This window comes from Pseudonaja textilis, chromosome 10, assembly GCF_049901715.1.
Source record: "Pseudonaja textilis isolate UNSWEBS1 chromosome 10, rPseTex1.2, whole genome shotgun sequence".
Taxonomy (NCBI): Eukaryota; Metazoa; Chordata; class Lepidosauria; order Squamata; family Elapidae; genus Pseudonaja; species Pseudonaja textilis.
In genome coordinates, this window is record NC_141999.1 from 21,807,432 (window position 1) to 21,823,176 (window position 15,745).

Consider the following 15,745-nt stretch of genomic DNA (forward strand, 5'->3'; position numbering starts at 1 on the left):
CCCCTAATCATCTTTGTTGCTCTTCTCTACACTCTTTCTAAAGTCTCAACATCTCCTTTTTTATATCACGGTGATCAAAAATGGATGCAATATTGGACTTCATTCTAGTTCTTGACTTACAACAACAACTGAACCCCAAATCCCCATGGCTAAGCGAGGCAGTAGTTAAATGAATCATGCCTCATTTCAGGACCTTTTGCCCCACTTCACAATAAGTGTAACATGCAGTCGTTAAGCAGATCAGGCTTCCTCCATTGACTTTGCTTGTTGGAAGCTGGCTGGGAAGGTAAGAAATGGTGATCAGGTGACCACGTGAAATGGACATGAATAGATGCCAGTTGCCAAGTGGCAAATTTTGATCATGTGTTCACAGAGATACTGCCACGGTTGTTAAGTGTGAAAAACAATCCTAAGTTACTTTTTTCAGTGCTGTTCTAACTTGGGTCACGAAACAGAGTTGGAAGGGACCTTGGAGGTCTTCTAGTCCAACCCCTTGTTCAGGCTGGAAGCCCTTATACCAGGAGTGTCAAACTCAAGGCCTGTTCTAACCCAGGCTTCATAAACCGTAATAATTCACAAACTTGTTTTAAAAGCAAAACCTATTTTATTGCAACGCTAGGAATTGTTTCCCTTCCCAGAACTAATCTTAAACAATCCCCCAAGATAAGCACCCACCTTTCAGTTTTGTGGAGTGCTCCCCAAAACAGAAGTTTCCAATGAACTATAAAAGAAACCAACCAAAGTACAAGAAAAAACCAACTGAAGTACACAGAACTTCAAGTACTCGGAACCAATCGAACTACTTTGCTTCCTGCAAAGCTTTTGTCATCTAGGTCTGATGTTTATCTCTTATGGGAGGGGCAATCACTTCCCAGCCTTACTTCCAAGTTGCCCCTTTTGTTTCAGCTGCTCTCGCCTTCCAGCAGCTCTGTGCATACACACACACACTGGGAACAGGCTCCCCTATGTCCTCTGCCTCGCTGCTGCCAGACTCCAAAGGCTCCGGAGACAGCACCTCACTCCCAGATGGTCCTGGCCCCATCCCTGCATTGGACACAGGACCCTCGTCCGAGTCCTCTCCAGACTCCCTGACTGGTCCCCTTTCTTCCCCACTGTCCGAATCTGCTGCCGTGTGCACCGGTTGCTGGAGAACCACAACAAGGCCCGCAGGCCAGATCCTTAGGTGCTTAGATCTGGCCCGCGGAGCCGCCCTGGAAACAGTGAAGGACCGATCCGCAGTGCCTCTGCCAGTGAAAATGGAGCTCAGAAAGGCAGCCCTCCCGAGCTCTGTTTTCACTGGCAGAGGGTTGCAGGAGGCCGTTACAGCCGGAAACGGAGCTCGGGAGCCAATTTTCTCTGGCAGAGTGCTCGGGCCGCCACAGGTGCCCCCAACATGAGTGACATCGAGCTGTCCATGCTCACCATGGCCACGCATCCCCAGCCCCCCCCCCCGGTCAAACACAACCCTGATATGGCCCTCAATGAAATCGAGTTTAACACCCCCGCTTTCTACCATTTCAGACAACCTGAGTTGGATGGAAAGCCACAGAGCAGCCTGAAAGTTGAAAAATGTTTTGGAAGTTGGCAACGGCACATTATTTTCTGTACGGTGGCCAAGAAAAGAGCACAGATGTATCCACAAGTCCCCAGGAAGTTAGCTTGACTAGAGAGAGAGAGAGAGAGAGAGAGAGAGATCTTATCTTTTTATAAACAATTCTTGGCACACATTAACATTGCCTGCCCAATCTTGAGATATCCAACCAGGATGGCATTTATATTTCTTTATTCCTTCCTTCCCAGAAGGTGTTCATCATGAACATAACTGACAGGCCATATGTTTAACCAACTTTCAAAGTTACAACAGTGTGGGGGGAAAAGGAGATTTACAACTGATCCTTTCACTTAGGACTCTGGCAGGATTCCTCCACTGGGAATCCATCCTGGACATAAGCTGTTTCAACACCTACCCTCAAAACGACACTATAGAGCCCTGCACACCAGAACAACTAGGCACAAGGACCGTTTCCCCCTGAAAGCCATCCCTCTGCTAAACAACTAATTCCCACAACACTGTCCAACTATTTACTAAGTCTGTACTACTATTACTATTAATCTTCTCATCACTCCTTATCACCCATCCCCTCTCACTTGGGACCGTATGACTGTTTCATACAATTTCTAGGTTCTATCATATCACAAGACCTAAAATGGACTCCTAACATCAAAAACATCATCAAAAAAGCACAACAAAGAATGTTCTTTCTGCGCCAACTCAGAAAGCTCAAACTGCCCAAGGAGCTGCTGATCCACTTCTACAGAGGAATGATGGAGTCTGTCATCTGCACCTCTATAACTGTCTGGTTTGGTTCTGCAACCCAACAGGACAGACACAGACTTCAGAGGATAATTAGGACCACAGAAAAAAACAATCACTATCAACCTGCCTTCCATTGAGGACCTGTATACTGCATGAGTCAAAAAGAGGGCTGTGAAAATATTTACAGGCCCCTCACATCTCAGACATAAACTGTTTCAACTCCTTCCCTCAAAACGAAGCTATAGAGCATTGCACACCAGAACAACTAGACACAAGGACAGTTTTTTCCCAAAAGCCATCACTCCGCTAAACAAATAATTCCCTCAACACTGTCCAACTATTTACTAAATCTGCATTACTATTACTATTAATCTTCCCATCCTTCCTTTCACCCATCTTCTCCCACTAATGACTGTAACCTTGTCGTTTGTATCCTAATGATTTTTATTGACTCTTTCCTGCGGGGTGTGTGTGTGTGTGTGTGTCTTCCGGTTCTGTCCACCTCTGTAGAACCGGCAGCTCTGAAGAGCAGCAGACACAGAACCGGTTCTATATCTGCTGATGTTTTTGCCCACCTGTCCACCTGGGCTCTTACCTGACCTTTATTTCCTGATATTTTCAACTTCAGCTGCCGTGCGAGGCACAGCTGCAGTTTAAAAAGCAGGAAAAAAGGGATGCATGATGACGATTTACAGGCACCGCCAGTGTGCAGGGAAGCACATTGTAAATCACCGAACCTCATAAATGACAGAACTGGTAGTTAACCCTGTCAGATTCCACCCCTGGTTTCCTGGTATGATTTGATTGCTTATTGTACCCTATGACTATATTCTATATACTATAAACCCTATGACTATATAACCGTATGACTATTACTAATTGTTATACCTTATGATTCTTGTCTCTTGACCAATGTATCTTTTCTTTTTATGTACAGTGAGAGCATTTGCACCAAGACAAATTCCTTGTGCATCTAATTATACTTGGCCAATAAAGAATTCTATTCTATTCTATTCTATTCTATTCTATTCTATTCTATTCTATTCTATTCTATTTCCAGCTGAGTCAACCAAAGTCAGCAGGCGAAGCTGGATTCGCTTAATGGCTTAACAACTATTGCAAAACAAGGTTGTAAAATGAAGCACAATTCACTCAACAACCATTTTGCTTCATGACAGAAATTGTGACCATGATCTGAGGACTAGCTGTATGCCAATATATTTTTGTCTGGCGTGCCAATTGAGCAAACCGATTCATTTTTTTTGGATACAACATGTGCTCCAATCACTACCAGAAAAACCCTGGTTTATTTTGCCAAGTTCCGCGTTTCATGATTAAAAATTATAATTCCGCAGCCAGATATTGATTGCACTTCCGTGGTGACAATAAACTCCTTGGTCCCTGATTAAATTTTTGCCCTGGTTGACCAACCCTGGTGGCTCTGAAAACTCAAGCCAAAAATAAATAAATGACTTTTTACATTCGCAGGCAATTCTATGGGTTCCACTTTAAAGGCTTTTTAAAAAGTGCTTGGCGAACCAGCGAGAGAGGAAAAAGTTATTGTTTAGTTAAAGAAAGGGGAATAAATTGCTGCTGGAGGGCCATTTCTGAATAAATAATAGATGAGCATATCTTGATGGTTTCATTTCCAACGCACAGGCCTGGGATAAATCTCAATTGTCCCCCTTGCCAACGTCAACTCAAGCAAACGGCGCCTTTCCTTTCCTGGATTTTAAAGGCTGCCCAATGTCATCTTTCCTACAGGAGGACGCTGTCGTCTGTGTATGGGGAAATAAATCTTTCTGATGCCATCAGTCTTATCTAGGCCCGGTGCCAGCCAATTAAAAAGAAAGAAAGAAAATAGCTGTTGGGTTAATGAAAAACAAGGAAAGAGAAGGAAAGTCCGGGACATTGCAAAGGGAGGGTGTGGGTGGGAAACGTGAAATCTCTGTTGGCTTTTGTAAGAGAAGGTCCTTTCCGCACCTCCAACCTTTGTGTGAAACTGTATTGAGAGTTCCCATTTCCCGAAACTGCCGACCCCACTTCTGACTAATTGTTTCTGCAGAATCCGTCTTTGAGAACAGAAGAAGGAAAAAGAGAAGTAAGGCAAGAAGCCTTGAAGTACTAAGGAAACTAGTCAAACCAACTCCTGAAGCAAGTGGTTTTGCTGCTCCTCCTTCACCCATGTGTTGGTTAATGGACTCAAATTCAGAAACCTGGACTAATGAATACTCTCTCAGTGCAACCGTTGGTGTCTTCTTCGCTCGCTCAATAAGAGTGCAATCGTTATTGGCATATTCTCAAGGAGGCATATTCTCAAGGAGGCATATTCTGAAGGAGCTGGAGATATCTCTGGAACAAAATTGATTTTATTATTTCACTAATGCTTCCTCGGGCACTTAAAATGCTTTCTTTTCTTTTCTCTTTTCTTTTCTTTTCTTTTCTTTTCTTTCTTTTTCCTTCCTTCCTTCCTTCCTTCCTTCCTTCCTTCCTTTCCTTTCCTTTCCTTTCCTTTTCTTCCTTCCCTTCCTTCCTCTCTTCTCTTCTCCTTCCTTCTTTCCTTTCTTCCTTCCCCCCGCCTTCCTTCCCTCTCTTCCTCCCTCCTGTAGGGAAATATCAATAAGGATGTAATAAATAAAAGTATAATCTATTAGAGCTTTGGTGTGGGGTGGGGGCTTTGTTATTCAAGCATTTACTTGACATTTGTTATGTGCAATTTGTTATTATCGCCTGCAATCTTTTCGTATCCTTCCTGTATCCAGGCATATCAGACAAATGGTTCTGTTCTCCAAATCCATCCTAAATCCCTAAATCCCTTTCCATTCACTCTTGTTTCATCCAGGAACTGGCTGTATATCAGGGCGATCCACATCTGTGTTAGTGCCAGGTAGCAGCAGGAGGGCCAGGAGGCCAAAGTGGCTAATTAGGGGAACAAGGAAATCCCCCCCAAGCTTAAGATAACATTGAAGACATCGTTTTGTGGGAAGTTAAGAGGCCAGAGTTAAGGAATAAGACAATGATTGGTTTCAGGGTATAAAAGCGAGGCAGAGGTTCTCCTCTTTACATGCACCGTATTGGCATGTTCTGGATATAGTACACCCACATAAATAAAATCTGTTTCTTTTGCAAGCCTCGTCTTGAGTTTCACTATTTTTTGGCATCTCAGTGGCTCAGGGAAACTGCTGGGTCCCTACACTCCCTTTTCCTTCCTTCCTTCCTTCCTTCCTTCCTTTCTTCCTTCCCTGCATCCCTCAGTCCCTCCTTTCTGTCCTTCTCTCTCTCCCATCTTCCTTCCTTCCTTCCTTCCTTTCCTTCCTTCCTCCCTCCCTCCCTCCATAAATAATTCAAGATGGCAAACATACTTAATACACCTTCCTCCTCCTATTTTTCCCGTAACAACATCTCTGTGGGATTAAGTGGGGATAGGGGTTGGTGATTGTCTCAAATCACCCAGATGGATCTACAACTCACTGTCTTCTGGTGAGTGGCCCAAAATCCCTTAGCTGGCTTTCATGCCTAAAGTGGGACTAGAATTCCCAGTCTCCTGGTAATTGGACCAAAGTCACCCAGCCAGTTTTCATGCTTGAAACAGGACTAGAACTCACAGCCTCCTGGTTTCTGGGCCATCACCTTCACCATTAGATCAAATTGGCTCTTTCATGACTTTAAACCGGAAGTAGTTTGAAACAATGCAACCCTTCAGAACTTCTACACAAAATTTCGTAAAAGCAACACTGGGTGAGGATTACGGGACTGGAAGTCAACCCACCCAGAGGCTGACAAATCGGCAAAGGCTGATGCACAATAAGAAGCTACCTATTGCTATTAAAAGAGTTGCTTTGGATAGTGAGACGGACACAGTGGTGGGATTCAGCTAGTTCGCACCACTTCAAGGAGAAACGGTTGTTAAACTTTCTGAGCCGTTTGGTGAACTGGTTGTCGGAAGAAATCATTGGGGCGGAGAACCGGTTGTTAAATTATTTAAATCCCACCACTGGACAGACACATATAAATTTAATACCTAATGAAAAAGTACAATGAAATTGTGGGTCTCAGCCTTCACACCTTGGGGTTGCTGGGAAGAAAAACTAAAAATCTACAAACGTTCTTCCTTGGTTCACAAGAGACAAAATGTTCCCCCAGGGAAATTAAGTCGGTTCAAGGACATCAGTTGTTTAACCAAACAAATCTCATATTTACATTGTGCCTGGCAGCCCAAACAACAGTTGAAGATTCCCTCTCAGGAAGGACAGAGGCCACAATGCAGGAAAAAAACGGGGACTCCGTCAGTGAGGCCCATGGAACTAAAGGGCTCAGCATATTGGAAGTTTAAAAAGAGCATATGCTGAAGAGGTGGTTGCCTTATCTAAAGCAGCAGGCAATAAAAGTGTTGGGTTTTTGCACAATTCCCTCGCTTTTTCTTGAGATCTGAAAGGAGAAAACCCAAGGTCTTCCTTTGTTTTTTTCAAAACAAGCTTGCAGCATCATCTGGGTTTAAAACTGACTGGCTCAAAGCTACCCAAGGAGTTGTGTGTTTAACTCAAGGTCTGTTACAATATTTAATACAACAAATAAAATCTCTCTGTCTCTGTGTATCTCTCTGTGTGTATCTGCCTCTGTCTCTCTGTCTGTCTCTCTCTTGCTGTATCTCTGTCTGTCTCTGTATCTGTCTCTCTGTCTGTCTCTCTATATCAGTCTCTGTATCTATCTGTCTGCCTCTCTTTCTGTCTCTCTCTCTCTGTATCACTGTCTCTGTCTCTCTCTGTCTCTGTCTCTCTATCTCTTTCTCTGTATCTGTCTGCCTCTCTTTCTCTCAACCTCATAAATGCTGCAAAACCTCCTAACAAGCAAAACAGGTGGACGGCAGATCCAGTTACAAAAATGGGGAGCTCCCCTGCACTTCCTGTGCTCCAGCAAGGAACTTGTGGACTTCAGCTCCAAGAAAGAGCTAAGCCATGGCCAGGGTAGCTAGGGAATTCTGGGAGTTGAAATCCCAGCTGTTGGTGAGAAAATTCTGGGAGTTGAAATCCAAGCATGCTGATCAGGGAATTCTGGGAGTTGAAGTCCAAGCATACTGACCAGGAAATTGTGGGAGTTGAAGTCCAAGCATGCTGATCAGGGAATTCTGGGAGTTGAAGTCCAAGCATACTGACCAGGGAATTGTGGGAGTTGAAGTCCAAGCATGCTGGCTGGGGAATTCTGGGTGTTGAAATCCAAGCATACTGACCAGGGAATTGTGGGAGTTGAAGTCCAAGCATGCTGGCTGGGGAATTCTGGGAGCTGAAGTCCAAGCATGCTGGCTGGGGAATTCTGGGAGCTGAAGTCCAAGCATGCTGATCAGGGAATTCTGGGAGTTGAAATCCAAGCATACTGACCAGGGAATTCTGGGAGTTGAAATCCAAGCATACTGACCAGGGAATTCTGGGAGTTGAAATCCAAGCATACTGACCAGGGAATTCTGGGAGTTGAAATCCAAGCATGCTGACCAGGGAATTCTGGGAGTTGAAATCCAAGCATGCTGGCTGGGGAATTCTGGGAGTTGAAGTCCAAGCATGCTGGCTGGGGAATTCTAAGTCCCTATATCTTAAAGGTTGCCATGATTGGAAAATGCTGGACTAGACAGCCATTCGTTCAGGATATCTGAATTTGGCTTTCTGTATTGACCAGGAAGCCAGATTCAATATCCCAAAGGGCCTTTTCCAAAGTCTAGTGTTTTAAGAACCATTTCTGTGGATTCAAACAACTCAGAGCAACAAAGGTAGCATTTAATACAGAACCGAGAAGCGACCAGGGGTTTCACCAGTACAATTTAACGGGTCCAGTCAAACTACCTCCACAGAATCTGCTCAAGCAGCATGCAATCTTGGAGTGCGTTTGTCCATCCTTTCACACATGCCTTTAAGGACAGCAACATAAATTAACACCTTGCACGAAGAACCTGATTGGAAAAGAAGTCTGGTATCCCACTTAAATCACATCCAACACAACACTTTTCAGTGGACGCCCACACGTGCGGGAAATCAAGTACTACTGAATAACCAAAGCAAGGAGTCCAATTTCCCCCAAGCCTGCCTTGGTTTCATACTACGTTGATGGTGGATCTTGTATGTTATTTTTCAGCGGACGTTCAGTGTTAGGGACTCTGCCGGATCCAGGAAATATAACAGAACAACAGAGTTGGAAGGGACTTTGCTCCTGTTTAGGCAGGAGACGTGCTATACTATCCTAATAAATAGCTATTCAGTCTCTTCTTAAAAACCTCCAGTGTGGAACACCCACAAGTCCTAAAGACAACCCCTTCATACTGTCAGGAAAGGTCTCCTTGTGATGACGCGGGGTGCGACACAAGAATAACAAAGTCACAAAAGTAGAATAAATTCCCTTGAATGCCTCCAACTTGGCCCCCAATGTCCAATATCCAATTATCCTCGGCTGGAGATCAAACCCTTCCAAAAAAACAGTCTATGAAGGAAAGAAATGCAGTCTGAACCCAAAGTAAAGATAATTAGAAATAAAAAAACAACCAACACAAACCATGATGAAGTCATTAACACGGCAGGCCAGGATGATAAATTGCAGACTTCCAAAAGATAACGCAGTACCCACAGTTGGGAGGACGCCAAAACCCAGATAAGCCTCAACAAAGATAATGCAAGCTTTGCTTCCAGCAAGGAGCTGTGTGCAAACGCCCCTCTTATATCCTGTTCTCCCAGCTGCAACTAATGAAAGGGATCAGGGCCTTTTTCTCTCCCAAAAGCCATGTTGCTCCCCTCTCCTTCCTCCCTGCGTGCCCTAGGATGAAGAGAGGGTGGCCCTGGGTCTTCCTCTGAATGCCCAGCCGGACTGTGCCTGTCCCCCTGTTTCTTCCACAGCCACTGGAGCCACACTCCCACTCCCTGTCAGCTGCTCGACCTCCCCCTCAGAATCAGACTCCAACAAGGGCACGACTCTCCTTAATTCTAGGTTGGAACCCTCTTTAATTAGCTTTCATCCATTACTTCTTGACGTGCCCTCAGCGGTAGAGAAAAAGTCAGTCCTCTCTTCCTTGTTAACAGCTCAAGTACTGGAAACCTGCTATCAGAGTAATAACAGAATAAACAGTAACAGAATAGCAGAATTGAAAGGGACTTTGGAGGTCTTGTAGTCCAAACCCCTGCTCTGAAAAAGAAACCCTATACCATTTCAAATCCTTCTCTTTAGTTTAGCTGGTGTAGTATGTCATGGGAAGTCATTGTAAATGAGAGTTGATGGCTTAGCACAGCATACAAACCCAGCCAACCGTGTCTGTTAACAACTGTGTCTGTTAACAAACCACACATGATAGCTTGGCTGGTTTTACCTACTGTGCTAAATCAAAAATCAAGCAGGCCTTTATACGGCTCAGGGAGAAGGATGAACCCATTGTAGAAACATCTTGAAAAAGACACACACATCTCTACCAGGCACGAGGTCTTGGAACCAAGCTAAGGTAGCCCATTTCTGGATGAATGCAGAGGGGGCAAAGAAGAGCCACGAAGATGATTAGGGGACTGGAGGCTAAAACATATCAAGAACAGTTGCTGGAATTGGGGGTGTCTAGTTTAATTGAAAAGACATGATAGCAGTATTCCAATATTTGAGGAACTGCCACGAAGAAGAGGGGGCAACCTATTCTGGAAAACACCTGAAGGCAGGACAAGAAGCAACAGATGGAAACTAATCAAGGTGAGAAGCAACCTGGAATTAAGGAGAAATTTCCTGCCAGCGAGGACGATTAACCAGTGGAACTCTTTGCCTCCAGAAGTTGTGGGAGCTTCATCCCTGGAGGTTTTCAAGAAGAGATTTGGATTGACCATTTGTCTGAAGTGATATCGGCCAAGGGTCTTCCAGCTTGGCAAGTTTAAGACTGGTGGACTTCAACTCCCAGAATTCCTGAGCTAACATGACTGGAGGAGGAATTCTGGGACTTGGCGTCCACAAGTCTTAAAGCTGTCAAGTTTGAAGACCCCCTGGTGTAGGATCTCCTGTCTCATGCCCCTGTTGGAATCTGATTCTGAGGGGGAGGTTGAGCAGCTGACTGGGAGTGCGGCTCCGGTGGCTGTGGAAGAAACTGGGGAAGGGCACAGTCCGGCTGGGCATTCAGAGGAAGACCCAGGACCACTTCATCCTAGGGCACACAGGGAGGAATAGAGAAGGGAGCAACGTGAGTTACATGGGTTACGGGAGAGGAAAGGGCCCTGATTCCCTTCATTAGCTGCAGCTGGGAAAACAGGATTTAAAAAGGGCATTTGCGCACAGCACCTTGCAAAGCGTGAATTATCTTTGTCAAGTCTTATCTGGGTCCTGGCATCCTCCCAACTGTGTGTGTTTCGTTACCTTTTGGAAGTCTGCAATTCCTTATCCTGCCCTGTCTGGTTAATTGCTGCAGCATGGTTTGTGTTGGTTTTTATTTATAATTTATATGTACTTTTGGTTCGGACTGAATTCCTTCCCTTTAAAAACTGTTCTTGGGAGAGTTTTTTTTTTTTTGCTCCAGCCGATGATAACTGAACATTGGAGGCCAAGTTGGAGGAATTAAAGGGACTTGACCTACTTTTGTGACTTCGTTGCTTTTGTGCCATGCCCCTTTGGGTCATCGCATCCTGCTTGAGCAGGGGGTTGGACTAGAAGACCTCCAAGGTCCCTGTTATTCTGAATAAGGAATGAGAGGGTTCGAGTAGTTTGGAAGAAGAATTCCAACAGGACTTGGAACGACAGGTGACAGCTCTTTCAAGGTTTAGCAGAAACAGCTTTGACCGAACTAGAGAAGGTAAACCATACCTAAGACCTGTATCTTTATATCCCCTTTTCCGTCCACCGAAGGTCCATTCATGGTGACCACGTAGGTTCCAGTGTCGGCCAAATGTAAATTTTTAATGAGCAGAGAACAGCCGAAGCCTGCAACTTCACGCTTGGTGTAGTAAGGCCCAGTGGTGTTTCCAACTAATGGCGGTAGGTAGAGAGTGACAATCAGGTGTTCTTTCGTATCGATCTCTCGGTACCAGTTGCACAGAGCAAAGTTGGCGGTGGGGTATTCGAGTGTCAGATTGACAGTCTGCCCTTCTATTGCCTCTGGCGGATTCCTGGAGATCGAGATGTTGTAAAAGGTTGTGGTGCTTAGTTGGCCCTGAGCCAACAGGAAAGAAGAACTGAGGATGGACGCTAGAAAATAGGAGGGGGAGGGGGGAAAAAAAGGAGAGAGAGAGAAAAAAAAGCTCATTTCAAGCAAAAACGATCCATTCTGGCCACACCACAGTTATATCCTCAAAAGAATGTTTCTCCTTGAAGACGTTTTTGCTTCTCGTCTGAGAAGTTTCTTCAGTTCTTCAGAAGAGAAGAGTTCTTCAGCACTGAAGAAGCTTCTTGGATGAGAAGCGAAACCTCTTCAAAATTTAAAGCCTAACAATCATGGTGAGGAACACCATAAAGATGCGAAGGAAGGCAGCCATCTCTCTAAATATTCGTTAGAAAATTATGAAATATAAAAATATGAAAAAAAATAAAATAAAAATAAGAAAAAATGATAGGGGAGCTTATTTATTTCACCCAGTATAACAAAATGCAACATAGTGCATAAGACATAGCAAAGGTGTATCAAATAGTTGAGGGAAAGGATCTAAAATCCAGTGTATTTCCCCTCCACCCCCCAAATCTTCTTTTCACAATAGATTCCTTCCTCCTGGTCGTTTCCAAATACGGTGGAACTTAATTCCTGCAACTCATCACATTCCCAAGGCTAAGATTTCTGGAAATTGAACCAGGGGGGAAATGAGACTGTAGACTGTTTATACTGTGTCCATCTTTGACAATTATTTTCAAGAAAGCCTAGTCAAATGTTTCACTTTCACACAGGGTTTTTTTTTTCCTAGAAAAGAGATCAGTAGATCTAGTTCCAAATTTTATCTGGGATCAGAATTTGCGGAGAAGATTCTACATTGAATGTTCAGGATTTTCTACGTTTGTTGTTATAAAATTGGCTTGTACTAATTGTACAATTGTATTACTAATTGTAATTGTATTACTAATTGTAATAATTATATTATTATATAAGAGTAATTTTTTAAAAAAGTTTACTACCATATTCTACTGCACAAAAATCAGTTGGAAATCCATACCTTTTTATTCTCTCTCCCCTCTTCCCTACACATTTCTCTCTTCCCCCCTTTCCTCCCTTATTTGAGCATTTTATTTTCATTTTTCCTTCGTATTCCTGAGTTTTATATTTTGATCAACCAATAAACCTTTTGAAATTAAAAAACAACAACAATGTCCAGGATTTTCCTTGATAGAATACTCGGATGCTTGAAAACAAAACCATGACGTTGGTTTTCTGCTACACACAATTAACAGATACTCACGTCTACAGAGTAGAAAATCTATACTTTGGGATTTGCTATTGTTTTTTTTTTAATGCCTTCAGGAACAATGGCTAAAAATGGGTGCTAGGTTCATTCTTTGAATGGCTGGCTTCAAATAGACCAGGATAAGAATTCTCTCTCTCTCTCTCTTTCTCTTTTTCTCTCTCTGTCTTTCTCTTTTCTTTTTCTCTCCCTCTCTTTCTCTCTCTTTCGCTCTTTCTTTCTCTCTTTCTCTCTCTCTCTTTCTTTTTCTTTTCTCTTTCTTTCTCTCCGTGTCTTTCTCTCCCTTTCTCTTCCTCTCTCTCTTTTGCTCTTTCTTTCTCTCTCTTCTTTTCTCTTTCTTTCTTTCTCTTTCTTTTTCTCTCTTCTCTCTTTCTCTCGCTGTCTCTTTTCTCCCTTTCTCTCTCTCTTTCTCTCTCTCTCTTCTTTCTTTCTTTCTTTGTCTCTCTTTCTCTCTGTGTCTGATATCTAGCCTTGACTATGCTGGCAGCCTTCAGCATCTTGTGGGCACCTAGTTCAACATCTTAGCAGGTTGGGTGAACCAGGTGTTGCCTTTAAGCCATCTTTTGATTTATATATATCCAGGCACAGCACTTTATGAGAATTTAGCACCAATGTTTTGTTATTCAGCTGAGCCTAGGAGTTAGGTCTTAGGCCCGAATGCCCTCTGTCATGGCACCCCTGCTTCTCCACACTGTTTGTGGGGCCCAGGAAAGGATTAAAAACTTGGTTGTTCCCCCAAAGTGTGGTACAGGATGGGCACAGGGTCCCCAGGGGTTAAGTTTGGGTTTTGAATCAAATTTCTATTCTGCTCTATTTTTTTTGTGGGGGGAGGCGGTGGTTGTTCTTGTACAAACGGATTGAAGAATGCTCTAGAGATAAACCCAGTGCCAGCGCAGACAACAGGTAAGAGAAAAGGAATCACAGCTGCATAATCTTAAATTTGCAACGGGGAGGAGAGGGAATTTCCAGGAAAACCGAAGGATTCCCTTCTCAGCAGACTCTGCGGGGAAAGTCTGGGCCGGATGGGAATTCAAGATTCCTGCGAAGATTATAACATGCTCTCTCTGGCAGCTGTTTCGCAGATATGTTTGGGACCCTCCCTCCGCTCTCAGGGATCGGCAGCCAGCACAACCAACGATCGGGGATCTGGGTTAAGGCTCCGGAAAGTTGGTCAGATCCCAGCTGGGGGGGGTGGGGGGGTGGGGAAAGCACCTGACCTGGAACAAACCACAGTTACCTGCGGCGGCGGCGTTTCCACGGCAAAACAAGGATTTTCGGGAATCTCGGGGTCCCCAGGGACCTTTCCGGGAGAAAGAACCCCACCCCCAAAAAAACATCTGGAGTTCCAACTTCAAAGGGCCGACCCGACGGGGAACTCACCCCCCCCTCCTTCTCCAAGCCTTTTACCTGCCAGGAGCACCGCCCGCCAGGGTGGCGTCCATCCGGGAGGGTCCCGAAGGCGCCGGCGCCCCCCTTCTGCCTGCCACTCCATGCTGAACCTCCGCTCCGCCGTCCACCCGCGCTGCTCGCCTGCCTGCCTGCCACCCACCCGCCGGCAGCCGCGCCTAGTGGTTTCTGCGCCCCCCACCGCCGGCCGAGAGAGAGGCACCCACCGGCGCCCAGCCCCACCCAGTTCGGCTTGCCCCGCCTTCGGGAGGGCGGAGCCCCCAGCGACGGGGACCCGATCCGTCTGCTTTGCCAGCTCGGGGATGCAGCTCGGATAGGATCCCGGGCAGAGAGGAGGAAGACGCGAGAGCCCACCGGCGACGTTCCGGGGCTCTCTCTGCTTTACCACCGCCTCGCCGAGGTCATTGGGCTGGGCGAGCCGAAGGGAAGCGCCGTTGCCAGGGGTTGTGGGCCTCAGTTTCCCCTCGGGGATTCTGCTGGCTGCCCAGCCTGGCTCGGCCGATGATTTGGAAAAGCGCAGTTGGCCAAGAAGTAACACTCAGTCTCTCCCTCCCTCCGTCTTCCCCCCTTCCCACCCCGCCTTGCGCTAAGGCCGATTTTGGGGGCAAGGAAACGCGGGGCTCGGGGTCACCTCCGAGGGACGAGCCCCCCTTGGGGTGGGGATGAGCCCTCCCCCTTCCACCGACCCACCCCGGTTTGAATGTGAGCTGGGGGAGCTCTGGGTGGCAACGTCACCGATTAGTAGCTGCCCACCCCCCCCAAGACTTTTTTAAAAAAATGTCAGAAAGGGTGTAGGGCAAGGGTCTTCCAACTTGGCACAAGCTTTAAGACTTGCGGACTTCAATTCCCAGAATTCCTCCTCCAGTCAGGTTAGCTGAGGAATTCTGGGAGTTGAAGTCCATAAGTCTTAAAACTTGTGCCAAGGTTGAAGACTCTTGCCTTAGATAATAGGGTGGCTGGGGAAATTCTGCAAGTTGAAGTCCATGCATGCTGGCTGGGGGATTCTGGAGCGGAGGTCCATGTATAGGGGATTGTGGGAGTTGAAGTCCATACATGCTGCCTTAGGAGTTCTGGGAGTTGAAGTCCATGCATGCTGGTCGGGGAATTCTGAGAGTTGTACTTCAGGCATGTTAGCTGGGGAATTCTGGGACATGAAGTAGAGGCACGCTGACTTAGGAATTCTGGGAGTTGAAGTCCACAAGTCTTAAAGCTTGCCAAGTTGGAAGACCCTTGGTATAGGGTCTCCTGCCTGGGCATGGGGGGTGGGGGTGGGGGTTGGACTAGATGACCTACAAGGTTCCTTTCAACTCTGTTAATCTGTAATCTGTAAATACTTTTTTAAAAATTAGAAGAGAAGAGAATTCTTTATTTTTTAATAGAATAGATTTTTAAAATTACTTTATAATAAAGCATAGAAAGAAAAAAAGGAAAAAAGTAAACAGCAGGGAAAAGGGGGAAGGGAAAAACGAGAGAAAGAAAAGGAGGAAAAGGAAAAAAAAGAGGCATTGACTTCCGACTCCCTTTGGCGCAATTCGAATCAGGCATTAACTTCAAACCTCAACTTTTTTTACTTTGACGCAATCCTATTAACTAGCCAATTTCTATAACAAGCCTCCCCCGCAAGGCTTTTAAAGGACCCCGC

The 15,745-nt window shown here is 45.4% G+C and overlaps 1 protein-coding gene across 2 annotated transcripts in view; it reads right to left on the bottom strand.

Moving 5' to 3' along the window:
- The window catches only part of LOC113445917 (cell adhesion molecule CEACAM5-like), a 46,666-nt gene extending 32,374 nt beyond the window's left edge, over window positions 1-14,292 (bottom strand). Inside the window, exons 1-2 of one of the 2 annotated variants that reach the window (XM_087940142.1) lie at window positions 14,104-14,292; window positions 11,117-11,497 (exon numbers count right to left, since the gene is read on the bottom strand). In XM_087940142.1, the coding sequence (XP_087796268.1) occupies window positions 11,117-11,497; window positions 14,104-14,188 (466 nt within the window). In that variant the 5' untranslated portion in view covers window positions 14,189-14,292. The remainder of the gene's footprint in view (window positions 1-11,116; window positions 11,498-14,103) is intronic. The other variant, XM_087940141.1, reaches the window with a different exon arrangement.
- Between the last annotated feature and the right edge of the window lie 1,453 nt (window positions 14,293-15,745).